This window comes from Rhinolophus sinicus, linkage group LG01, assembly GCF_036562045.2.
Source record: "Rhinolophus sinicus isolate RSC01 linkage group LG01, ASM3656204v1, whole genome shotgun sequence".
Classification (NCBI taxonomy): Eukaryota; Metazoa; Chordata; class Mammalia; order Chiroptera; family Rhinolophidae; genus Rhinolophus; species Rhinolophus sinicus.
The window spans coordinates 134,555,097-134,581,539 of NC_133751.1; the positions used below are offsets into that span (position 1 = coordinate 134,555,097).

General features: G+C 37.8%; 1 protein-coding gene across 12 annotated transcripts in view; it reads right to left on the reverse strand.

Moving 5' to 3' along the window:
- Positions 1-18,176: 18,176 nt before the first annotated feature.
- The window catches only part of GTDC1 (glycosyltransferase like domain containing 1), a 361,227-nt gene continuing 352,960 nt past the window's right edge, over positions 18,177-26,443 (reverse strand). For all 12 annotated transcript variants that reach the window (XM_074335850.1, XM_074335867.1, XM_074335834.1 and 9 more), the window contains 3 exons: positions 25,253-25,323; positions 24,451-24,542; positions 18,177-19,315 (listed from right to left, as the gene is read on the reverse strand). In XM_074335850.1, the coding sequence (XP_074191951.1) occupies positions 19,232-19,315; positions 24,451-24,542; positions 25,253-25,323 (247 nt within the window). In that variant the 3' untranslated portion in view covers positions 18,177-19,231. The remainder of the gene's footprint in view (positions 19,316-24,450; positions 24,543-25,252; positions 25,324-26,443) is intronic.

The following is a 26,443-nucleotide window of genomic DNA, read 5'->3' on the forward strand; positions in this document are numbered from 1 at the left end:
TGTCTACCTTTCCTATGCCTTCATTCTCCAAGGTAGAAGTAAATTCAGTCAGTTTTATGTCTCAGACTTTCAGTGGAGGTTTCCATGGAGATTGTATTGGAGCCTCAACTTAGAACTGAGTGCAATATATTCCTCTAAAACAAACAGACAAACAAAAACATCAACTGTAGCCCACCATAGGGAATTTATTGCTGGATATGTTATCTTTAAGTCCTAGCTTGTTTCTCCATCCCATGACCATTTTCTTTTCTTCTCTACCGTTTTTTATTTTCCAGTTTCCCCAAATTCCTATTAATTTCACAAACAGAATAGTTCTTCTTAAACTCAAAATCAAGCTTGTGGCCTACTTAGGTATGGCCAAGAACTCATTAAGGAGCCCTGTCAATGGATTATCTACTTCAAATTTCTCTCCTGTAAAACACAAAGCTCTGCTATAGCTTTGGAATTAGTTTTTTTCCTTTATATGATATAAACTTTCAGAAGTGCTTCCCTCCTTAATAATTTCTGTTAGTAGAAGGGGAGCAATTTAAAGATATATCCTTCTCCACTTCACAGATAACTCTGCAGTGATTGTTTTGGATTTGTTCCCCTTTCCTTTCTTCTTCTTTTTCCCCATCTTCCTTCTGCTTCTGCTCCTCCTTTTTCTTCTTCTTTCCTTCTAATACAAAAACTGTAATTGTAATTAATTCTTATGCCCACAATTCAAATGAAGAACAAAGCATGAAAGCCAGTCTACAGGAAAGGGAGAAAAATGAGCACTATGTGTTACGACTTCTAGCCCAACTCAGCAATGTACTAGCAGCATGATTTTGAGTTTCTTTTTCTGAGGTTTGGGACTAAAGCTATGGTTTACTTATATCAGAAGGCGATTATAAAGACTAAATGAGATGATGGATGAAAAAGTACATCTTCAATTATAAAGAATTTCCCAAATGTAGTAGAATGAATATCAGATAGTAGATTCCATCATGGAAGGCCCAAGAGAACAAAGCAAGAACCCAGCTACTGACTATCTGATAAAAGGCAGGAATTAAAAGATCCCAGGGACTGAGACTGTGGATTGCCAAGGTCAGAGTGGGGCCAATAACAAGAACGGGGCTTTTCCTTCTTTTGTAGAGACAAATTTGATCTCTGAGGTTGTTGCAGGCCCAAACTTAAAAGAAATCTTGCCCTGCTCTCTCTTCTTTAAAGCTGAAGGAGCAAAGAGTTAATTACCTTATTATATTCATCTCTCTTCCAAAATTTCCACATGGGCTTTTTCCTTAATTAGCCATCACATGAAACTGAAAAATATTTATTATTTATTGCACGCATTAAATTTTATGTCTTTTCTTAATTTTTAAAATGAGTGAATTTACTACTTTTCATATTTCTCTCCTAAAAAAGCAATTTGTTGTCGTTGCTATTACTGTTTGTTGAGTTGTAGTACTCATCTGGCTTTTCTTTGGGTCAATAATTCTTCATAAAAAGCAAAATAAAGAAAAGCTACTGGAATGTTTTAGATTAATTGGAAGAAGAAAATAGTTTCCCAGATATTTTTCTTATTCTCAATTCCTTGCTTTAATCTTTTACCCAATTTAAATATGATACCTATAAATGCCCACACAGTATTGGTTAAGTTATATGGTTTTACTTCAGGGCTCTATAGTAACTTATTAAAGAATATTTTATAAAGTGATTTTGGTTGTCAAGAAAACATGACTATACAATGACTTATGTGCACATGTGTGTCTTTGCTATGGTTCTAAGTCAGCTTTAAACATGAAATGTGTACCCACGTGCCAATTTCAATGTCAATTATATAGCTACTGAAATTCATAAGACTTGGAGAGTTACAAAGGTTTTATTCATTTAAAGACTTACTTAACCTCTTTAGAAATTACTGCTAGGCAAGGTACTCAAAAGGATAGCATGTCTAAATACACCCTCCATTTAAAATTGTCTTTATTTTTACACCTACAGTAGGTAACATGCAACAATGAATTATACATAATTGTACAATTATGTATAATTCTTGTTTATTTTTATTGTCTTCTTGTTTATTCATTGTCTTGTTTATTTTATGTATTTATATAATAGCTTACTTCTAGATTGTAAATGGTTTAAAGGCAAAGAATGTCTTTCTTCCTCCTCTTCTCTCTCCAACAGTGTGAACACAGATGTCTAGTACAAACTTCACATAAGAAGATTGGACTTGAATGGAAAAATGGGTCCACAATTATCACTCAGTTTTCACTCAAGAGTTTCCCTTAGCTCTTTAATATGTGAATGAAACAGTCTAAGTTTTATTCGGAAATACTGATGCTTTTAATGATTTTGTTTTATTCTGTTCAAAGCAATTTTGAAAGCTTTTCTTGACAAGCCTCTTTTTATCCTAATTCTGTCTTGTGTTTCTCTTACCTCCCTTTCCCCTTCACTTTCTCCAGTTTCTTTTCTCTTCTCTTTGCTTCACATTTCTCTCTTTTTTGTACTCTCTCTTCTACACTGTACACTTGAGCAATTACTTAGGAAAAAGTAGTGGCATTTTCTTATTTGAATTCAAAGGAAAATAAGACTGAGCATATCTCTATAACATAAAGACCCAGTGAATTCATTTGTGGGGTGGGAGAGGGAATCTGACTAGAAAGAAAACAAACAGACTTTTAAAATGTAACACTTAGATTTTAAAAAGTGTATATAGGTCAGTTTGTTTACTTGGATAAGGTACTCTTAATGTTGTAAATTATGTGTAAGTAAGTATTCTTGGTTGATAGAATTTTAGAAGAAGCTGCTAAAACTAAAATGTTTGAGAAAACAGATACCAGTAAATGGACAGAGAAACCACTTTATACAGCACCCATTGAACATTCAAATGAGAAGAAATACATCCAGAACAGTCCCAGCTTATTCAGAGCATGTTTTCACATTTCTGCATGTGTTTGTCTATAAAAGCATTTCAAGGTATAGTTCTTACTGATTCTACCTTGCTAAAAAATCAATCAAGCAACCATCACTTGCTAATAAATGTTTTCACCACATTTTTCAAACTTTTTCAAGTCATATGAATATTTGAAAGAGATCCCAAGGGAGATCCAAGATGGCAGAATAGATAAACATTGTGTCTGCGTCCTTCCATTAACACATTAAAATTACAACTAAATTATAGAACAATCAACCTGGAGAACCATCTGAAGTCTAGTCAAACAGAAGTCGTATAACTGAAAATATAAAGAAGAAGCCACACCAAGACTGGTAGGAGAGACGCAGAATGGGCCCCAAACCTCCATACGGCAGTTGAGAACTGGGAGGAATAACATGGCCATGGAGGTTCCCCCTGGAGGAGTGAAGGACCCCAGCCTCCCACCCCATGCTCCCCAGCCCGGACTATTGGTGATGGGAAGAGGAGTTCCCAAAACATCTGGCTGTGAAAAATAGGGAGGATTCCGACCTTCCAGGTGGGACAGAAGGCTCTGGGAAACCCAGACATCCTCTTAAATAGCCTGCCCATAGGCTTACTCGCTCGCAGACACTCACCTGGAGCTCCAGTGGAAGGACAGTGACTTGGGAGGCCTCAGAGGCATACAGGGGTGCAGACTGAGGTGTGTGGCTTTGGCGAGGGAGAGCGGGGGGGGGGGGGTAAACTGGAGGATAGTTGAAATTTTCCCTGTATGAAGTTCTCTTCCTGTGCAGCTGGCAGGCAGGCACCATCTTTCCTGTGTTGAACCCACCCCCACAGGCCAAATCTGAATCTGATTGGCCTGGTGAGCTCCGCTGCTCCACCCTGCTGATTCAGCTAGTACGCTACCCACCTAACTCAGCACAGCTGGAGGCACTTTCTCTGTGAGCAGCCAGCCCCACCCCCATCATACTCTTAGAAAACTATCAAGAGTCTGGTAGGCTCCTGGCAGGTGTCAACTGACCTCTGTGTGCTCTGAGACTTTTGCTGAGTAGCTCCAGGCTCAGCACTGGCATCAACCCAGAATTTACATTAACCTGGTGAACACAACTCTTCCCATTCTAGAGACTCCCTGAGACCTTGCCTCATGAGGCTTTATCAGCGGCTGAACCTTATGAGGGAGCCAGCAGGTAGCAACAGGTCTGGGAATGTTTTGGCTTTTTGCAGAGCTACCCCAGGTCTAGTAGTGGTGGCAGACAGCCTCAGTTCAGTAGCATGGGCTTTCCCATGCACCTCCAGGTTTATTTAGCACAGGCAGCTAGTAACTTTGGATCACTTTGTAGCTCCTACCAGATAGTCCCCAAACAGCCACAGGCAGTGTGTGACCTGGGCCTGCACCGGAGCCCTTCCCAGAAGGCCCCAGAATCAACACACTTGGAGATTGGCTTCAGCCACAGCAGAACACTGCCCAATTAGCTCCACAAGCACCATACACAAAGGGTGGTTTCAACAGGCACTAGACCCCATGGGGTGAATCCCACTTAGAGGTGTAAATGCCCTGCACAGCAGCCTATAAGCTGTGGACGTGGATAAACCCCACAGCCAATCAGCCTGAAGGCCAATCCCACCCACTGACATGCTAATAGCTACCAAGGCTCAACTATAATGGGAGGAACACACAACCCACACAAGAAACACCCCTGGAACTCTCAGAGCAGGTGACCAGGGAGACTGTGCCACTAGGAGCCACAGGACACCTGCTACGTAAGACCACCTAGCGAACACTGGAAGACATAGCAGATCTACCTAACACATAGAAACAAACACAGAGAGGCAAGCAAAATGAAGAAACAAAAAAATGTGTCCCAAATGAGAGAACAGGAGAAAACTCCAGAAAAATAACTAAATGAAATGGAGGTAAGCAACCTATGGGAGACAGTTCAAAACAATGGTTATAAGGATGCTCAAAGAACTCAGTGAGAACTTGAACAAAGAGATAGCAAGCATGAAAATGGACATAAAAGCCATAAAAGAGAACCCTAGAAGTGTAGAATACAATAATTAAAATGAAGAATGCACTAGAAGGAATCACTAGCAGACTAGATAAAGCAAAGGATCAAATCAGTGATTTGGAAGACAAGGTAGAAGAAAACACCCAATCAGAATAGTAAAAAAAAAAAGAAAAAAGAAAACCCAAAAAAGTGAGGATAGAGACCTCAGGGACAGCAGCAAGCATAACAATATTCACATTATTATAAGGGTATCAGAAGGAGAAGAGAAAAAGCAAGAGATTAAGAACCTATTTGAAGAAATAATGACTGAAAACTTTCCTACCTTGGGGAAGGAAATAGACATACAAGTCTAGGAAGTACAGAGAGTGCCAAACAGGATGAACCTAAACCTGCCCACACCTAGACACATTATAATTAAAATGGAAAAGGTTAAAGACAAAGAGAGAAGCAGCAAGAGAAAGGCTACTAGTAACTTATAAGAGAGCTCCCATAAGATTGTCAGCTGATTTCTCAACAGAAACTTTGCAGGCCAGAAGGGATAAACACAAAATATTCAATGTGATGAAAAGCAAGGACCTATAACCAAGACTATTCTACCCAGCAGGGCTAACGTTTAAAATCAAAGGGCGATTAAAGAACTTCCAAGACAAGAACAAGCTAAAGGAGTGCATCACCACCAAACCAATATACACGGAATCTTAGAGGGACTTATGACAGAAAAAAAAAAATCAAAATTATAAATAATAAAATGGCAATAGCTACATATCTATCAACAATTACTTTCAATGTAAATGGATTAAATGCTTTACTCAAAAGAGATAGGGTAGCTGAATTGATAAGAAAACAAGACTCTTACATATGCTGCCTACAAGAGCCTCACTTCAGATTGAAAGTTACACCCAGACAGAAAGTAAAGAGATGGAAAAAGATATTTCATGAAAATGGAAATGAAAAAAAACAAAAAAGCTGTGGTAGCCACACTTAAACCAGGCAAAACACACTTTAAAACAAAGGTGCAATAAGAAGAGACAATGAAAGACCCGGTAATCCCCCTTCAGGGTATTTATCCAAAGAAACCCCAAATGTTTCTTCGAGGGGATGTGTTTCCCACATATGTTCACTGCAGCATTATTTACAGTAGCCAAGATATGAAGGCAACCTGGGTGTCTGTCGATGGGTGAATGGATAAAGAGGAGGTGGTACATATATACAAGGAATATTGCTCGGTCATGGAAGGGAATGGGTTCTTGCCATCTGAGGCGGCACAGATGGACCCGGAGGGTGTTGTGCTGAGTGAAGTATGTCAGACAGAGAAAGACAGATGCAATGTGATTTAGCTTATATGTGGAATCTAAGAACAAAATTGACAAAACAGAAACAAACTCACAGATACTGAGGGCATTTTGATGGTTGCCAGAAGGGAGGGGCCTCAAGGGTGGGTGAGAAAGGGGAAGGGATTAAGAAGTACAAAGTGGTTGTTACACAGTAGTCATGGAGCTGTAGGGTATAGCATAAGAAATATTATCAATAATATTGTAATAACTATGTATGGTGTCCGATGGATACTACATTTGTTAGGGTAATAGACGTGAAGGGGTGAAAAAGGTAAAGGCATTAAAAAATATAAATTGGTACTTACAAAATAATCATGGGGATGTAAAATATAGGGAATATAGTCAATGATATGGTAATAACTATGTATTGTGCCAGGTGGGTACTAGATTAATCAGAGGGATAATTTCTTACATTATACAAGTGTCTAACCCCTATGCTGTACACCTGAAATTAACATAAAATAATATTGAATGTCATCTATACTTGAAAAATTTAAAAGCGGGGGAAAAGGTGAAGGGGAATAAAAGATCCAAATTTCCAAGTATAAAACAAATAAGTCATGGGGATGTAATGTACAGTATAGGGAATATAGTCAATAATATTGTGATAGCATGGTATGGAGTCAGATGGTTCCTGAACTTATCATGGTGATCACCTCTTTAGGTATAAATGTTGAATAACTGTGGTGTACCCCTGACACTAATATAATATTGTACGTTAGCTATATTTTTTAATAAAAAAATTTTTTTTAAATAAAAATAAAGAATGATAGGTCTACATGTGCTGAAAAGAAAAAATATTCTAAGGCATAGGGAAAAGCCTGTTACAGAGAATTTTCACTTTTCAATGTATGCAAAATATAAACTATGTATGTGTACCTATGTTATATACATATCTTAAAAGGAAAGAAAAAAGAGACCCCATGGTGTGAGACCCTAAAACTACCTCTGGACTTCAACACTATGGCTCCCCTGAATTGAAGTCCCAGTTGCTGATTTTCTCAAGTTGGCAAAGAAAGGAAGGATTCCTCACTAAATAACTCGAGTTTGTAGCTTTAAATAAAACTATTCATCTATTGCAAGTAAGTGTACTCCCTTTGTTACATGGTATACAATTAGATGCATTTGAAATAAAAGGTAAGTTAAATCAGAAGTCTTGGGGACAAGAATGTACTATTTTAAAACAGGGAATGTCAAATGTTTTTCAACCCAGTACCAAAGGATGTTTCACAGGTAATTTCTCAGGGCTGATGTGAGCTAATTATTAGCTACCATACCCTGCCTCCCATTCTAAGCGACTATCTCCTGGCAGAAAGACACAGCTAGGAGTGTGTTGTTTCATTTGTCCTTGGAGTTTTTATCAGCATCAGGAAGGTGGACTGAGCCAAAGTTAGAAGAATTCTGGAGCTAAGCAAAAAGCAACACGTTTAACAACCCCTATTAATTGGGGCTGTTACATGATTGATTTGAGAAAAACAGAAGAGACCGAGTCCTTTACAACTCACAGTTGGATGCAATGCACTAAAAGTAATCCTGTAAATTGCATTTTAAATCTTCAACATATTCTGAGCAGATAAAATAGTGGCATGATTGACCAAACTCCTTTTAAAAGTACACATATTACGATGCATCATAGTTATAAACAGATGGTATTTGGCCTCCTTCCTATTCTCAACATTTGGAATTTCTAAACTATGTGAATTAAACAATAATATTTTATAAACATACAAGGGATTTTGCTCACTGCTTTGTTAACATAGAAATTATACAATGCTGACATTTATTTAAATTTTAAAAAGTAAACAACAGTGTGCATTGAAATAAAGCAAACTAAAATCAACATAGAGAAGTATGTTCTGTGTGCGTATTACCTACCAATGGCACTGGCCTTTTTAAAGGAAGACATAATGGGCTGAAGAACAAATGGGAGATTAGATGGGCCTAATCCTTTGTACTCCAAAGCCTCATTTAACACCTCCCTGTAAACAAAGGATATTTATACCATAATTGGTTATTTGACCATCAGTGTTCATTTACTATATAACCTGCTATTATGGAATTAAAAGAAGTTCCCCTTCATTGGCTTGTCAGCTTTCATAGTAGTGAAAGTGTCCTCACAGTTTTAAAAACACTTGCACAAACGGGAATCACTCTGACACTTGTACTCAGAATGAGAAACATTATCATGATATCAGAAAGTATGTATTTTTTTCTTTGGGAAATAGTAGTATTGCCAGAAAGAAAAGGAAATGTATCAATCACATCTTAATGTCGTTTCCTGAGATTCTTTTCTAAAATTATAGCTTTAACCCTTTTGCCACACTTTGGAAGGGAGTCCCGTCTGCTGAGTTGATACACAAAATAGAAGGCAGTTGGTTTCCAAACACTTTTCTTAGATTTGCAAAGTTGTGCTGTGATGAATAATAATGAATCAGATATTTCAATCCACTTTATTATTTTTGAAAGCCCTGATTATCATTGTTTACAGGCTTTTCTCAACCCACTTCCCATGTGTTCTTTTTCAGCCTTTCAAGGGTAGGCTTAGGTAGGCCACCTTCCTTTACCTCGGTTTACCCCTAGACTGTTCACATTTTAAACAACTAACCAAGCAACCCATATCTTCAAGTTTACAATTTGAAGGCTATTGCAAACCAGAGTAGGGAAAATCCTGAACGACAGATGCCAGAGTGGTCATGAGCACTCAAGGAAAAGGTTTCGCATATTTGGCCATTGGCCTGTATTACTTTAGCGTACAATCTCTAACAGTGAGAAAGAAAGAGAAAATTATGCTACAACCTAGATGGATAGAAAAGCACACGGCATTGATGAAACCAAACACGAAGGACATGTTTTTCTCTTACACATACAATTCTAAATGTGTACACTCAAATAAATACCTAATAACAAAAAATGCCAGTGTGGAGTAGGCTCTTTTAAAAATTTAGAAGTCTCAAAATAATATTAAATGTTTTTCTAAGGTTTTCGAACAATTAATTAGACCAAATGAGTTGTCACTGTGTTGCTTCTAAATATTCTCCTGCCCGACTAAGCCTTCTTCTCTTCTCCTTAAAAATCAATTTATCAGTTAGGAGGAGAAACCAAGTTTGCAATCCGAAACACAGGTATGAAGAACGGGAAAGTGTCCTGGGGAAGAGGGTGGAATTGAAATCATACATCTGAATATACGAGAGAGGGAGAGGAGTATTTTTAAATTAATAACCAGAATCCGGGCATGGTGAGTCTACGTGCTCAAAATCCTCGGATTTTGCTTAAGAAAAAATAAAATAAAATAATAGAAAAAATAAAATAAAATAATAAAGGAAGGAGGCTAGAAATTAGTATTTCTGTTCTTGCTTAGTGCGTTTTCATCGTGTTTTCTCACTGAGGATTGAGACTGGCCGACTCAAGGAATCAAGTTCAAAAACCAGAGCAACAGAGAAAAGGAGTTGTGTCCGCCAGGGCTGCGCTGCCTTCCCGGGGGTTCAGGACCGGGAACATTCCTGCCGTGAGCAAATGGCCAGGGCAGCAGCGGGCCATCGCCGTGTGTGCGTGTATCAGCCTGTGTCAGTGCGCGCGTGTTGGGCTGTGCGCGCGCCGGCGCGCGTGCCAGCTTGAGGAAGCGAGTGAGTTGGCGCCAGTGTGAGCGCGGGCGCGGCCGCCGCGCCGGGCTCGCTCGGCCCCGCAGCGTTGGCGGGACCTCTAAGCGTCGGGGCTCCTCTGGCTCTCGGCTCTGGGCTCAACGCCGCCGAGAGGGCTCGGTTATGACTTTGTGACCTCATCGTTCCCTTTCTCCCCGTTTTCCTCGCGCCCACAAGTGCAGGACTCCCTCCACCGCCTTTGGACGGGATGGAGCGGAACTCGAGGGCGGGCGCCGCCGCGGAGTGGAGCTTCGGCTCGCAGGCCACGAAGGCGCCCGGCGCGAGGGAGAGGACGCGCGGCGAGGGCGGTGTCCCGGCGCCCGCGGAGGCCTCCAGGGGCCCCACGGGGCGGCCCTTCCCGCTTTCTGCAGCTTGGGCGCATCTGCCCAGGCGCTAAGGCTCAGGCTCGTCGGGGATCGGGATGAGCCGACGTGGGGCGCCCAGGCGCACGTTCTCTGGCCGGCGAGCGCCCCTCCGGGCCGAGGCCCCGTACGGCCGGCCGCCTCCCCATCACCCGCGGCCCAGCCGGGCGACCTCGAGCCCCCAGCCCGCGGCGCGGGGCCAGACCCGACCAAAGGCGCAGGACCCGAGAGGCAGGGAGGGAAGGAGAAAAGAAGTAGCAAGCCCCAGACAAGGAATCCTTAATTACAGATTAAAGGCAAGCAAAACCGTACACCACATTTTCCATGTGTCAGCTGGCGGCCGCGACAAAAGGAAACAGAACGCTTGCGGGGGGGTGGGGGGGGAAGGCCCCTTCTCATCTCTTATTTTTTTCATTCCTTTTATTATCTGTGCAAATGTAAAATGCATTAGGTAGTGACTCTGGGTAGGTAGTGCCTGGGGCCAAATCGCAGCTGCACGCTCCGTCGTGTAGGATATTTTGCTGATATACCCAGAGATCTGGGGAACTTCTACCAAAAAGGTCTATAAATACTCCGCTAGAGCACACTTTTGCTTCTGAAAAACTTCATTACTCACACATTTTTAAGTTTTAAAATTCGGTGCTCAAAGTGTTGCAATTTATAATCTTCAGTGAAATCATACCGTGCGCGCGCGCTCGTACACACACACGCGCGCGCGCGCGAGCGCGTTTAGTTTTGCAATTTTGTAGATTCCATTCTTTCTGGCCTGGTCTCACAGCATTAGAAATCCAGGGGAAAAGCCAATCCGATTGAAAGCAGGGAACATAGCTGTGAGGACCAGAAAGCACAAGTTCCCCTCATGGCTCTACAGCTCAAGAGGAAAAGAGATGTGTGCTTTCATACCTTTCCTCTTAATTATGGTCACAAAACAATCTCCATCCACCCTGTCCTTGGGATTTAAGACACCGGTTCAACTCCACGATGTCCTAAATTCTTCACAGAAGGTACAGAGAGTTCAGAAACCAAAGCCCACTCACTGACCATTACAAACCTCTAGTTCTGTGCCTTCATTTCTAAACCTAAAATTAGAGACGACTTTGTGGGTCACCCTGAGCCTCCATTGCACTCTTCTGTATTTTCTGCTGCTTGTTGCTGGTTCAGCTTTAGAAATAGAGGAGTTTGGGTCTTTGTCAGTAATCTGTTTATTGATACAATTGATGCACAAGGTTGAGGGCAACAAAGCCACCTTGCTTCATAATTTTTACCAATCTTCCTTTTTTTATATATGGCATTTTTCCATTTGTATTTTTTCACCAATGCCATTTTCCCCACAGCATTTTTTTTTTTTTAATTTCAAAGTGCTTTTTCATGTGGTTCCAGTTAAGTGATTTGTCCACACCCCAAATAATGCTATTTGCATTCAAGATTAATAGCTTCATATCAGTAATTCTTAAATACCTCCTGATCCGTATTTTCAATTTAAGTGATTCCTAACGTTATTGGCCCGGCAAATGCCTGAACCAATACAAATGCTTGAACCAATACGTTTGTGGACTGGTTGCCAGCCAGATGACAGCAGCTTTACACTCAGGCAATATGAACACGATTATCTTTCTGCTCTAGTCTCTTTAGATGTGGAAGGCAGAAAACCTTCCTTATTTCCCACCTTCCGTAGAAGCAGATTAATAAATAGCGATGCAAATCATACCAGGTTGCAAGCCCACCCTGCTTCTGATACATATTTAGGAAAAGTTTTAAAATCTCCCTTGAAGCATCTAGTCCTTCTGAGTTAGCTACACCCTTCCCACTTTTTTGACTTTATCCTTCAGGAAAAGTGAATAAGGTGAAAGAGCAAATTAGGAGTTTTTTCCTTATAGCTTCCCAGTGTTTGAGAGAATCAGCCTGTGGCCGCTGTTTTAAGCCAGTTGTTGTTAGTTCATTTTTTTACCACCCACCGAACAGCACAGGATTTAAGTTTATATTAATAAAGGATGTTCATGGCTAGGTTTCTGAATGCCAGAGTTGTGATTTATTTTTTTAAATGGGTGGAGAAAAGAGAGCTGCAATAAAACTCACCCCTAAGTCCTTCAAAATCCTTGGCTTCACACATTTTTTTTTTTTTTGTCTGTCTTTTTGTTTTTTGTATGTACCTCCCTCTAATTTTTCTTTAAGTTCTATTACAGCTATTTTTTTGAATATTTACTTTTGTCCATACCTTCGAAACCCTGTTTATTGTAGTTAAATTTATAAAAGTATTATATGTTCCTCTTTGTACTTTCTAAGTGTTTACAATTGTCCCTGGTTATCCCCCAACCCCATTAAAAATTTCACAATAAAATCTTACACTAAATAAATTAAAATCTGCAACTTCAGACACCCAAGGAAGACATCAATCCACTTAGTAAAATACGCAGACCTCCCCCTCTCAATTTCAGCTCTTCTTAATGTAACATTTAGTAATTGCAGCTGGCTTCTTATACTTTCCTCCCTTCTTTCATTCTGAATCACATTGGCCTTGTTTAACCTTCCTTTCCTTTCCTACCCCCCACATTTGTCCACGTACTTTTCTTTGACCACGTTTGTCTCTCTTTCTCTTTGCTGTCTGAATTGAAAGCAATAAATAGAGCTTTCTAAGATCTCAATGCTTTCTGTTAACATCCCATTCTGCCTCCCCATTCCACTATTAATGCTTTGTACACTTTGTATGCATCCTTCAGTGGTGTAGTTAAGGCTCTCTATTTTTCTGATTGATCATTAAGTTATGCTGGCTTTTGAGCACTGCTTCCATAATCCTGAAGCAGAGGCTTTTTACTTGGCTTGCTTTTTGCCTTTGGAATGCCTTTCCTGGCAAGGACAGGCATTTTAGTTTGACTGTGATTCTTAAGTTACAATTCAAGGCCAATTTGTTCAGTTAGGTTTCTACTATAAGCAGCTCTGTTTCTCACTGTTAAGTGCTCCATGAGGCTGCTTAGTTGAAGGGTTTGTTGTAAGTGCAAGATGTAATATACTTATATTATACTTGATTATCAGTTTTCAAAAACAGCTGCATGCTTTGAGATCCGTGTAAGGAAATAATCGGAAGATAATATACCATTGGTATTTATTACTCTATAATTAAGGATGTGTCAGTGTTTCCCTTTAAAAAAACTATTTTCAAAAATTCATATCACAGGCATAAATTTCCCTATGAATTGCGGTCTAATACCATATTAGAAGTATCTTCTTTTTAAGTTATCCCTCCCCTTCCTTTTCTTTTTGGGGAAGAAGTTTCATGATGCAATTTCTGGGTTATCTATTTGGGATGAGAGGAAGCAGGCCCTGCGCTCACAATTAAAGGTGCTTCTGCTGCTGATACCACCTGCTCCCTCTGCCCTAGGCCCTTTGCACTGGGCAAGATGATGGGGACGGGGGGCTACCTTTACGTGATAAAGAGCCTGCCTTGTATCTATGTGGATAAGCAACTTCATTGTTGTATGATGGGAAAGACAGTAGAGAAGACGCAGCTGTTCAGAAATGTCACAGGTGCCACAGAGTGAAATTTTGGTACCAGGAATCAATTCTTTTGCATTCCTCTCCTTATGGTCACTTTGAATACACGTGTGGCCGGGAGTAGAATGAACTAGATCTACAGTAAGGTACTAGCAATTTATTCATCTGTGTTTCTTCGGATAGTAAGAGAAGCAGCAGAAGGAAGAGAAGGTGGAGAGACAAAAATCTCCCCCTTCCCCTGCTTTAAGGGATGGTTTTGGCCAACTGAATTGACCACAGCCTCCTCAAAGAGGCTGAGTTCTAGACCTACTTCTACCACCACAGGACCCACAGCAGCTCAGCTTCTCCTTAGAACCTCAGTTTCCCCGCATGTAAAATGGGTAGGTTACAAAACATAAATGCTTTCCAGAAGAGCCAGGAAAGTTGCCTAAGTATATAAATCCAGTAGATTGTAGGAGCACAGGAAATGGCAGGGGGCTGTGATGGATAGAGACTGAATGCCTGCCTACTTGGATAATAATAGGAATCCTGAAAACCCTTAAAATATTGGCTGCACTACACGGTTTCTCATGGCCCTTTTAATACCAGCGTGGGCAACAAAGCAACACCCTGTGGCCTTTGCACTCTCTTGCCTTGTGGGGGTTAGCATAGACGGAACTGGGGGTCTAACTGAGTCATGAACATTGAACTTGGTGCTTCCTGAAAGACACATCGGTGACAATGACACTATCCCATGCAGGGAACAGTTTATACAAAACATCTTTTTGTTTCTATAACACAGTCTGGCTCCTAAATATGCCATTATCTGACGCCTTGATATTCTCCTTTGTGAAATGATGAGGGGAGTATTACATTTTCAAATATAAAGGACTTCAAATTCCAAGAAAGGTGTTGTTCCATAAGTATTTCTAGTAGAAGTTGCATCTTCTAGCACCCCACCTTAGATCTGCTATTTCAATGCAGTAACAGATAGGATAGTAATAGAAGCATTTTAGATTATCTCCCGAGAAACATCAATTCTTTCCATCAGTTTATGAGAACAATTAGGGACCTGTCCTAGGGTTGAATAATGACTACCATAGAGGTGTGGGAGAGAATAAGGCATCACTCAGGTAGTGATAGATAATGGGAAGACCCCTGAAGACACTGACCCCAATTTCCAATTTAGAAAAATGGACCATAGGGAGAGTGGGGATATTGGTTCCTGAAATCCTATATACCTCACATGCAGCTAGGGCACCCTAAAGATACCGAGGAGGACTCCTTTTCACAGGATGGACTGCAGTTTAAGTACAGAGCCCACACTTGGCTCCTATGTCTTGAAGAAGAAAGGGAAGAGAGCAGTTAGGAAATCAGATAGCTCTGTGCTCTGAATTTTTCAAGACAAGAAGACTGGCTCATTTAACATTTTCTGTCATCTTCCTGTCATTATCCTTCAACAGGGAGTTTACAGAGCTCGAGTTTTCCATCTTGTATCTGAAACAATAGAGGCTACAAACGGTGATCAGCAGCTCCAGGAAAACGGGCCCCAGGGACAGTCAAGTCCAACTTTCTTCATAGTATGATTAGTTTCTGTTAAGGTTAAGTCCTTGGCTGCTGGTAAGCCGAGGAGTCTTGTCATGCAAAACTGCCAGTTTCTTTCACCATCGGAGGGAACTGTTTTTCTGACTTGATCAACAGTTTAGAGTCAAGAAACGTTAAGGATGGCATGGTAGAAAAATTAACCACAGCTTCCCAAAGTATTTATAGCTCTGATGAAAAGGTAAATCCAGTAATAAGATTTAAGACATGTAAAAGGTCATACACAATAGGAATAAGCCCTTGTGTAGTGTGACTCAGCTTAAGAAATAGAGCATTAACTGTATCGTGTACACGTAAGTGCCTCTCCCAGGTCTATGTCTGTTCTTTCTACCATCACTCCTTTGACTTCACTGTTACTGTAAATTTGGTGTTAATCCCCATGTTTTCTGTTACACTTTAATCACATACGTATAATGCATACCTTTGGTCAGCACATAGAATTGTTCCCATGTTTTAAAACTCGTTACATTTTAATGAATAGCTTTGAAGGGAGGGTGAGTTACAGAAACATTTGTTGTCCTGTATGTCAATTCAGGACAACATTTGTTGTCCTGTATGTCCTGTGTGGCAATTCAAATTTTAAAATGAACCATGCTTATGTCAATGGTTTATAATATACTCTCTTTATTGATAAATATAAAATCTTCCACTGAACCAGAAAGGCACTTAATGCCATACTTGTCAATAGTCAATAGGAGAACAGAATTCACAGAATATGTCAACATTAAAAGACAGCATAGACTATCATGGAAAACTGATTCTATCACCCACAGAAAGTACAAGACTTAAATGCAATTTTTTGTGCCTCATAATATTTCTGGGTAGCAGATGCTTTCTCAAAAACAGATTTTACTTTAAAAAATATCAAATATAATTAACACCTTCAACGTAAAATGCAATCTTTGCTTCCAGGTGCATTTCAAGGTGTTGAAATGAATCTGTGCAGCCCTCTATGGCTGAGTTTCCATTGACTTATTGAATCTGCTGCCATCTTTATGTGGCATGTTTGAAGAACTGAGAGTGAAAACAGGGCATTTAAACTTAACTGTATTTGAACATTGCTTATTAAAACAGGAGCATTTTGAGAAAGGTCTCTTGACTTATTCCTGATCAACATGGTACAATGTGTAGGTTAAGAACTAGGTGCCCTGTTATTTATTATAGAAACACCTAGTCAGAAATATTACCTAGACCAAGTAAATCCAGGGCAAGAATCATGGACATGGTGTCAAGGTTTTGATAATGACTTTTAAAGATATTTAAAATTAAAATTAGTGTAACAATTTAATTTACAAGAATAAAATGAACAGAACTGAATGTAAAAAAAAAAGACCAACATTTTCAATAACTATTCAAAACAAAAACTTTTAAATCTCTTTAGTGAGAGTAAGGAAAACAAAAATTAAAGAGTCAAACTGTGGTCTCAATTATTCTGTGGCTTCAACAAAACAAGGGTTAACTTAATAGCACTTCATTCCATCACATGGGTGTTGGGAAGTACCTGTGCGTGTGCACACACGCACAGACACACACACACACACACACACACACACACAGAGGTACAGTTGTCTTTTCAACTGTTACGAATTACACATTTATGAACTTGTTTTATTGCTTATTTACACTAATACAAAATCTGACTGCATAGTTTTAAGAAGTGAAAACTTGAATGTAAATTTGTATTGAGGAAGAAATGCTGGCCACAGCTAAAGAGAAAATTTGAGTTTACCGATATAGAAAAAACTCCATAGCCAGGCAACTTTCAATATTATATTTGCCCAAATCAGGAAAATATTTAAATGTTTGGATGTACTCTCTGAAAGGTAATTTTTTTTCCCTCCATCAATTAATGGGAAAATATATATGGATAGTGATTGTGCATACAATATCTTGCCATCACAAAATGTGAGCCCATTATTTTCAGGACAGAAAAACATAGTAAACCAAGCACCGGTTCTTGGCTGTGAGATTATAATAATTTGAGAAGATGTCATCTATGACATAGCACCTTTGTGACTGAAGAAACCTTACTGGTCTAGTGCATCTCCTTAGATGATAAACACTGTTCTGGAGAAGTATCTAAAAATCTCTGATGCATAGTTATATCTTTACTTTTGCACTTAGAAGGAGCACACCTGACAGATTCCAAGTTCCACAGTCTTCGATTGGAAGGGACTTCCAAAATAATCCCTGAGCATCTTGGTTTGTGGGTGAGGAGGTTATTTGTTTACTGACTTCCCACAAGCTAGGACTCAAAGCCTGGGCTGTGATGTATCATCATACATTACAGATTTCACACTAGTTAGGGAGAGGACTATCTATGCAAAGATGGAGCTTGTTTCTGCTTCCTACTCTCGGCTTTTAAATTCCCAGGCCTCATTCCCAGACCCCGAATTCCTGCTTTCTTTGATCTGCAAGTGTCTCTGCGCTGAGGGCTCTATCTGGCTCCCTGACCTTGATCTATTACCTGCTTATGCTTTTACTCCCTGTCAATGGGCCCTACTGGACTTCCAATCCATTGCCTGCTCTACATAGGATGCCTGTTAGACCACAGACAGCCCTAGTCTACCCTCCTCTTCTTGGCTGATCCTCAAGCTATAGTGTATAGAAGTAACTCATTTCAAAAGCTAGTAAAGTTACAATTTACCTGTCAGTAAACAGAAGATGGTTTATCAACAGACTTTACCTTAATGACTACAAATGTTTACCTCCTGCTTTCCAGAATGCAAAGAAAATCTTGGAAATGTCATAATATCTTACAAACATTTGCAAAACAGATCCTTGTTCATCCGGAAAAGAAACAATTGTATCCGCTGTCTCTTGACACAAGGAAAGTGTTCAGTGAGAAACACACAGCTAGCTGTACATACACACTTACACGTAAATGAGAGATGTTAATTACAAATGGCAGAGGGCACTTTATTAAAGATATATTTTACAGTCTAGCCGTTCAAAACATCTTTATATCAACAAATACAGCAGCTTAACAATTGGAATCATAGTGATTTATTTTGAAAATATTATACGTGTAGCTGGATCCAAATATATTCAACGAGTATTTATGTCAAAATTACTGGTTTTGTTAAGATATTTTGATTTCTCTATTTTAACCCACGAAAAAAAAATTAAAATAAGTACCTCAGTGTTCATTTTATGGGCAAGGTGACTGCACTCATTGTATTTCCCGTGTTTGTTCGAATTACAGCTGTTTATCTTGCAACTTTCTTTAAGATAAATTAAATGCAAATGTAACTCTGTGAATCATGGGAATACCTGCCAGGCTCCTTATTAATACCTTCACTTACAAACCCCTGTGCCAGAGTCATTAATTTGCTAAAAGAAAAGTGCTCAAGCAGCCCTTTGCCATAAACAATTCTGTGATGGCTGCCCAATTAGTCCCATAGCGTTCTGATCCCCCTTTCAGACCCTGTGGCCCTTTGAGGACACAAGAAGGCTCCGATGATAACCTGGCAACCTAGGTAGAAATCCAGCCAAGTGCGAGCGTTTGAAGCTGCAGTTTGGCTGCCATCGTGTCGGCGAAAAGAAAGAATTCAGGCACCATGTCATCCAGTACAAAGGATAAAAACGGATTCAACCGGAAATTCAATGTGGCACCACATATGGGATACATGAGTGCGGTTATACAACAGGCCACATATTTTTTTTGAACAGTCTCCTCCATGTGATGCCGAGGACATGTGTAACCATCATAACGTCTCTAGGAATCTGTATTTAATTTGAGTTGGGGTGGTGGCAGGGATTGGAGATCTGAAGCCGCCACAGGTTTGTGGCAGATGGCTCTGTGTCAGCTATGACAAGCAGCCAGGCTCAGCTTCCTCTGCAGATTTTCTTTTCTCTCTGATCAGGTAAATATGGGCACACTCTGGAAAGTTCTACAGATTCTGCCTTAGGCTGCAAGTTTGTGACTTAGCCCCATCTGTCACAAATCTTCCCTAGGTTCTGTTGTAAGCAGAGACCTGAATTTCCCATGTAGGGCTGCCCAGGAAAAAGGAGTCATTTCACCCTGTAAGGGGCAGAGAGAGAAGAGAAAGCATTAATGACTGAAAAACTAAACCATGCTGAAAATTCATATTGAAAATTTGCATTAACTTACATCAACTGGATTTCCAAAAGCCATCAAGTAAATGGTTCTCAAGTTTTATAACCTCAGGAAATCCCAGTTTCCGATTGGTTTAAACTATAACTATTTCCAACCATAGGGGAAAGCTCCTGTTTTTTTTTGTTTTGTTTTGTTTTGTTCTTTTTTTTGCAAGTGGGTACATTCTGCTGCACATATTTCCTGGTTTACGTTATGGATGGCAGCTATTAGAAGTTTATCATCCAACTTTTAACTTTTATAAACACAAGATACACAACACTTTTAATACATGTTTTTGCTAATGTGAATTTTACTTTTAAGTGGGGAAGCACAAGAGAAATGCCATTACAATTACATGGCATTTACAAAGTGCTTCAAGTTTACTAACAGGTTTATATTCATGATTTCATGATACCAGAACTTTAGGGGGAAAACGCTATTAAGAATTAAGAAAAAAAAAATTCTTCCAAGTTTACAGATGAATCATATAGAAGGTAAGAAGTGTACCTAGAGCCAGGCTGCAAATGAGCAGTGGAGAAGCATGAGAAGCCAAAAATCTCTGAGTGATCTTACTCACCTAACGTATATCTATTGTGCTAAAGGTTTTTTACTTTTATTTTACTTAGACCAATCAAAGGAAAACCAAGCCAAATAAAATCAAGGAAGGAAGTGAAGAAGGAGAAAGGGAAGGGTAGGGAGAAGGGAGGGAGATTGACACAAAGAATTTGCCTTAAATTGTGCTGGTGCGGTTGACTTTAGAAGGTCTGAAAATGTCACAAGCTTTTAAGTTTTCATTTTTAAGGAAAAAGTAATGGCTTTGGAGAAGTGTTAATACTAGTGAGCAACAATTTTTTCACATCTAGAGTATAAGCTCAAATTAAAAGGCAACTATCAAGTGAGCAGTCTCTTTAAGGAAACTTAAAGTGGCTTGGCTGTGGGTCGGGTAGATAGGGCCTGATATAATTAAGACAACCACAAATGGCTTTTCTGGGCACGGCATCTGAATTATAAGCTTAATCATTGTTTGAAATCACTTGGAGGCAGAAATCTGAAAGTTCATCTCCTAATAACAGCAGGTTACAAAGGTTTCTAGAATGGTAAAAGAACTTAAAGAGGAAGATAAAATAAAAATCAGCAGCTATCATTTGAAAATTCTTAGGAAAACTACAGGTCACTTTTGTCAAGCCCAAGAAAGAAGGATCTCTCTTTTTTTCACACAGAGTATTGCTCTATTTGTCAATAAAAGTAATGAGAAATAGGACAGGAACGAAAACAGAATAGACGCTAATCTGGGCAGTACCTACTTTAGACACTGCCCCATTTGTATTCATGCTATTTTCAATACTGGTAACAAGTGAATGCCCATACATTTTTTCAAAAGCATTTTAAAATATAATGATCAAAGGTTCTCTAAAAGCATAAAGTATTGATCTCAAATAATTGTTGGGAATATTCAGAAAGTAATGTCACACAGTAAAAATATGGCAAAAAAATATACAACTTCATGGCATTAGACTTGCTTGGGTTGTAAAAGGAAGAATGATTGTTAGTACAAGAAGTCAATCCTTGGATAATTATTTTATGATTACTTCTAGAATCCTGTGGTCAAGCAAGGTTTGGCAGTTGTATAGAGAGCTCCTAGTTTATCTATGTGACAAGGATGTGGCCAATGTGTCTAATTGACCTAGAAAAGGAAATGTCCTGAAAGTACAAGAAAGCTGCAGTCTGTGACTAAACCAGGACATGAACTTTAAAAAAAAAAATGGTTTTAGATTTTTAAAATTAAAAAAAATAATAATTTTCGATTTTTAAAAGAATTACAAAACATTTAATTTGTTTATGCATTGGATTTCTCTAAAGATCTTAAGAAAATGTGTGTGTGTGTGAGAGAGAGAGAGAGAGAGAGAGAGAGAGAGAGAAAGAGAAAGAGAGAGAGAGACTTGTATGCATGCCAGGAATTTAAACATTTCAAGTCTGAAACATTTCAGGTAAGAAGTCATGGGCACCGTGTTCTGTAGTAGAAAGAGTCACGTTAAGGAAAAAAGTATCAAATTCTGTTTCTGCTTTTCAGTTACTAGCATTCTGTTTCAAATCCTGCTTCAAGTTATAGCCCCCAAACTCTCACTCATATTGAAAGTATAATGCCTTATGTGAGAAGAAAGCCAAGCGTTAGTAGCCTTATTCTAGTCATTAAATTTCTAAGTGTGAATCCATATGAAAAATCCTATCCTAAAGTGAACTCTATATGATAAGCAGCTGAGATGATTTAAAAATGTAAACTTTTAACACACAAAAAGAGTAAGGTGTAAAAATGTAAAAGGAGCAAATTAAAAAATTCAGTGACATTCTATCCTCTTAGATCTTAGAAGCATATGTTTTAGGAAAGCAAAACAGCACTGTCCAATGGAATAAATCTAAAAAAAAACACACAAAAAACCCTCAACATTCTCTTTACAGTACACACAAAAGACTCTTCCATTCCATAAGAAAACTAGATAAAAAGCTGCCTTGGGGGAAATAATCCTCTAGTATTTGGTGAAGGCAAATGTTACCTGAAAATGTGTATATTTATAAATCATAAGGTGAAAAATATTTTAACTTATTATATCTTAATTAAAAGTTTTAGAAGGTATTCTTTTGGTTTTAAATCCTATTACAACAACCAAATTAAATATGTGGTTCTTCCTGTCATTTTTTACCAGTTTTTCCTGACAGCTCCTTTAAGCTCTTAATTACTTATAATTCTTGGACTAATTTATTAATTTTTGAGATTAACTTTTAGATATAATATCATCAAGATATATGAAGAGGACATATATTAAAATGTGTAATAGATTTATAAGAAAAAAATCCATGGTAAATAAAGACATAAAAATAAACTATACATATAAATTCTTATAAATGCTCATGCATAAAATGCTAATTTATAAAACTTTGAGTTGGAGCATTTTAGGATGTACAGACTAAAATATCTGGAAAAAATAGTAACATAAAATAACATTTAAGGTGTAGGTTATCTTTTAAGCTGTCTGAGGAATAATTTGGTATATTGACAGCATACCACTGAGCTGACACTCTTTCAGTTTTTCCAGAAGTTGTTTATAAAATAAATAATTACAGCTATGTTACGGCTGCAGCTATATCAAAATATTTTATTTGGAGACCTGTTTTCTTTTGTAACTAAAGACAACTTGTTGCAGTAACTTTTGAAATGGTTAGAATTTTGCTGAAGCAAAATAACAGGGTTAGTAAGGCCTAACTTGAAGGAAAATTTAAAATGGATAAATTCCGATGGTGGAAATACGATTATCAGTACTTCACCATTCTCATCACAAGGAAAAAACATTTGTTTTTTCTCTTTTGATGTATATATATATATATATATATATATATACACACATATGATGTATATATATATATACATGTATATATACTTTTGATGTATATATATACATATACATACATACATACATATATATATATATATATATATATATATATATATATATGATGGGTGGTTGGTAATCATTTCACAATATGTGTACATCAAATCATTATGCTATACACCTTAAATAGTGCTGTATGTCAATTATATCTCAATAAAACTGGAAAACAACTTCACCAAAAATTCACCCAAAGGCAAAAAAATCAATAATTTGATAGTGAACTCACTGAAAATAGCTTTGTGTCATATATAGAAAATGAATCCACTTGTATTAATGCTTATTATATTTCTTCAATTCTCATAATCTGCACATTTTGATAGTCTGTCACATGAGAAATGACAATTTTTTTTGTTTTATACAAACAAGACCACTAGTGAACTTTAAAAATTAGGAAATCTGGACGTAAACCTTGGAAGACTGTTTTCTCTGTGAAGCTATGAATACGATACCATCGTATTGACTCAAGGAGTAACACTGACGCCTGGAACTGTTCAGTCAGCATTTTAAACTATTATGAGCTACCTTCTGAACCATTGCCAAGTTAATAGACAATGAAAGATAATGAGCTTGAAATTGGGTGTTAAATTGCATTTTTGGTTCTCTCCCTTTTTCTTGAAGTTTAACTGTTTCCTGCAGAAACAAAGTCATGTTTTGATGTATCACTATGTAAATATGTATTTTAGGCCATGAAAAGGGGAAGGAGAGAAACAAGGAGGCAAACTGTATTTCATGAAGGGAGGTTATACATTAACATAAGAAAATTAAAATATGCTGGATTATAAAACTGCTAGATTGTAAACTATACTGAATTTATGTAAAATGAAGATGCTACATTCAAAGAATATAAAAAGGTATATTACTCATGGCCTAGAGCCACCTTCAAAAGTCATAAAGCAGATTTATCCCAGTTCAATTACTTAGACATTTAGTAGGGACTCTTTGTGTTCTTATTTCAACACTGTAAAATTCTTGATTCAAACAAGGGAAAAGAGATAATGAATGAGGGGACTGAATGATGCTGCTATTTAAACTTATGTTCCTTTTGCCTTTGCTATTCAGAGAGAAGCCTGACAGTCTGATTCAAATCAAAGTGAAGATTTTTACGTCATTTTATTAAACTGGGCAGGGGAAACATTTGATTCTTGAAAATCATCTTTAAAGTAGTTAAAAAATGAACACCAAACTTCACTAATGTCATTCACCTGAATTTTTGAGGACTGAAGATTTCATTACGATGGGAAGAAAGGCTTATCCTCATTAGTGTAATTGTAGAATCTTTCCTTTACTTCCTTTTAAACTAATGAGTTACATTAATCCAGGTTCATTTCTATAAGCCTCTTGGGGCTACATGTAAAGGACAGTCATCTTAGAAAACAATAAATTAAAAAAAAAACATGTACATGCATTAAGTGCACGTATTTCATAAGACCTAGGTTAATACAACTGGCATCCAGTTTAATTAATCCTTGTTAGTGTAACAACTAATATCCCTCCCTAGCATGTTTCCTTTAAACATTAGTATGTTAATTAAATGTTTATTTTTTTAAGATTGTTTTTTTTCTTTGTAACTTCAATATGGCATTTATACCGCATAAATCTCTTCTCAATAACTACCTTATAGAGATGTTTCCTTACAATATCTGGTCTCTTGCAGAAATTCTGGAGCCTTTTTGAAAGCTGTTCAGGTGTAGAATACAGATATTCAGCTGCAGGAAAAACAGATACATTTTTAATGAAACAAAAACCTCAAAGCACACACTCGATATTAGTCACTTTACTAATTAAAAATGCATATTGCTCTGTGCCGCCTCATGTTTTACATTATTTAAGCATGATTTTATAAGGTTACCTCAGCTCACAAGGATGTTTAATGCTAAATAAGACTGTGTAGTTGTGCTGTTTAGACATCTCCTTTGGGTGATTAAAATACATTATTCTAATGTAACACAATGCATATGTGATATATTTAGTGATGAGATTTTTTTTTTTTCCAAATAACTGGTACTACAGCCGTATGTACCCTGCACAACAGTTGCATATTATTAACTAGTCAATTGTTTAAATAATTTGGTGTGACTTTCAGTCCTTGATTTTTCTTTGTGTATATCATTTTTTAAAAAATCTGTAAGCAATTGCAGCAACACTGACCTGCTTATAAAAATCCATCATTATGGGACGTGTATGCTAACAATGAAGAACGCTATTTGAAAACTTGCTTTTTTGTTATCTTAAAAGAACAGATGGTAAATATAAGCTTACTCTAATGTATTAAAACACATAAAATTTCCCTTAACACTAACATGTTGACTTGCCAAATAAACAATTGCTCCTGCCTAAGTTTATTTTCAAACTTTCTAATTTAGCATGAATCATGTATTAAATCTCAACAAAGACGAAAGTACATGAAAGCAGCTACCTGGAAATATTTCAGGATACACCAAATCTTTGGGACAAAGTGGGTAACAACCACAATACACAGCTTCCAACCTAGAGAAATTTTAGAAAGAGGATAAGATATATTAAAAAGACGTTACTATCATAGCCAGTGCGTGGTTTTGTTTGTCTAACTTAACAGTATGAGCCCAGAGTTAACAGGGATGAAAAACATGGTCGGCAGTATGAGTCTAAAAGCCAAAGTTGCTCTTTTAAAAGGTTTTATTGATCATATATGCATTTCATAGAACAGAACCAACAGCATATGTTTTGTTCACTGAATTAATCAAAGCACAGCTCTGCATTTTTTTTTTTGTTGTTTTTAAAATACTGTTTAACACATTTTATAATCAGCAGATAAACACATGTAACAACATGGAAAAGTATGGACAGCTTTTCTTAATAATGCTGCAAAGCCCCAGAATGTTCATTTATTTTTTTTCAAAATGTTTAAATAAAATAGCAAATACTTAACTTTAATACTGTAGCCGTAGAAATGATCGAGGCACTTTTAAAAGCATCAGAAAAAAATTTACAATCTGTTGTGATGGGGCATTTTCATTTTTTAGCTCCGGCTTCAAAACAGCTTGTTACTATGTAGAATGTAAAACTATCCCCCCTTGTATTGAAAAACTCTCATGAAGACGACCTTAATGAACATTTTGTTTTCTTGACCAGAAATCCAGTTCTTCTTTCTTTTTTATCAGAAAAGAATATTTTTATTATTAAACAAAGAAACCAGAAAGTTTCACTTTGTGAGAGGCTTTCCTCAAAGGACCACCTATGGGAAGTTTTTCTTCGAGTCACAGTAGTAAGGGTTAAGCAGAAGGAAGGTACTGTCTCTCAGTGGTTGTGTCAACCCTGCATAATGGCTATTGATCTGACATATAATAAACCTTAAAGATACCACTATAATTTCTGTTGGCTAGGAATTATGCAGGGAAATTCAAAGCACTCTTTAAAATATGTTTATTTTATGAGAAACTTTGAATTGCATCCAAAATGTTGACCAAAGGCGGAATTTTATTTTGAACTGCAGATTTTTTCAACCCAAGAATAATGTGAAGTTATGTCAATGTTTACCTTGTTTATTTACAGTGACAAAGTACATGCAATTTAAGCTGTTTTTAAGTGGGTGATGTGTTCCCTATTTTATTATGTTAACTGAAATTAG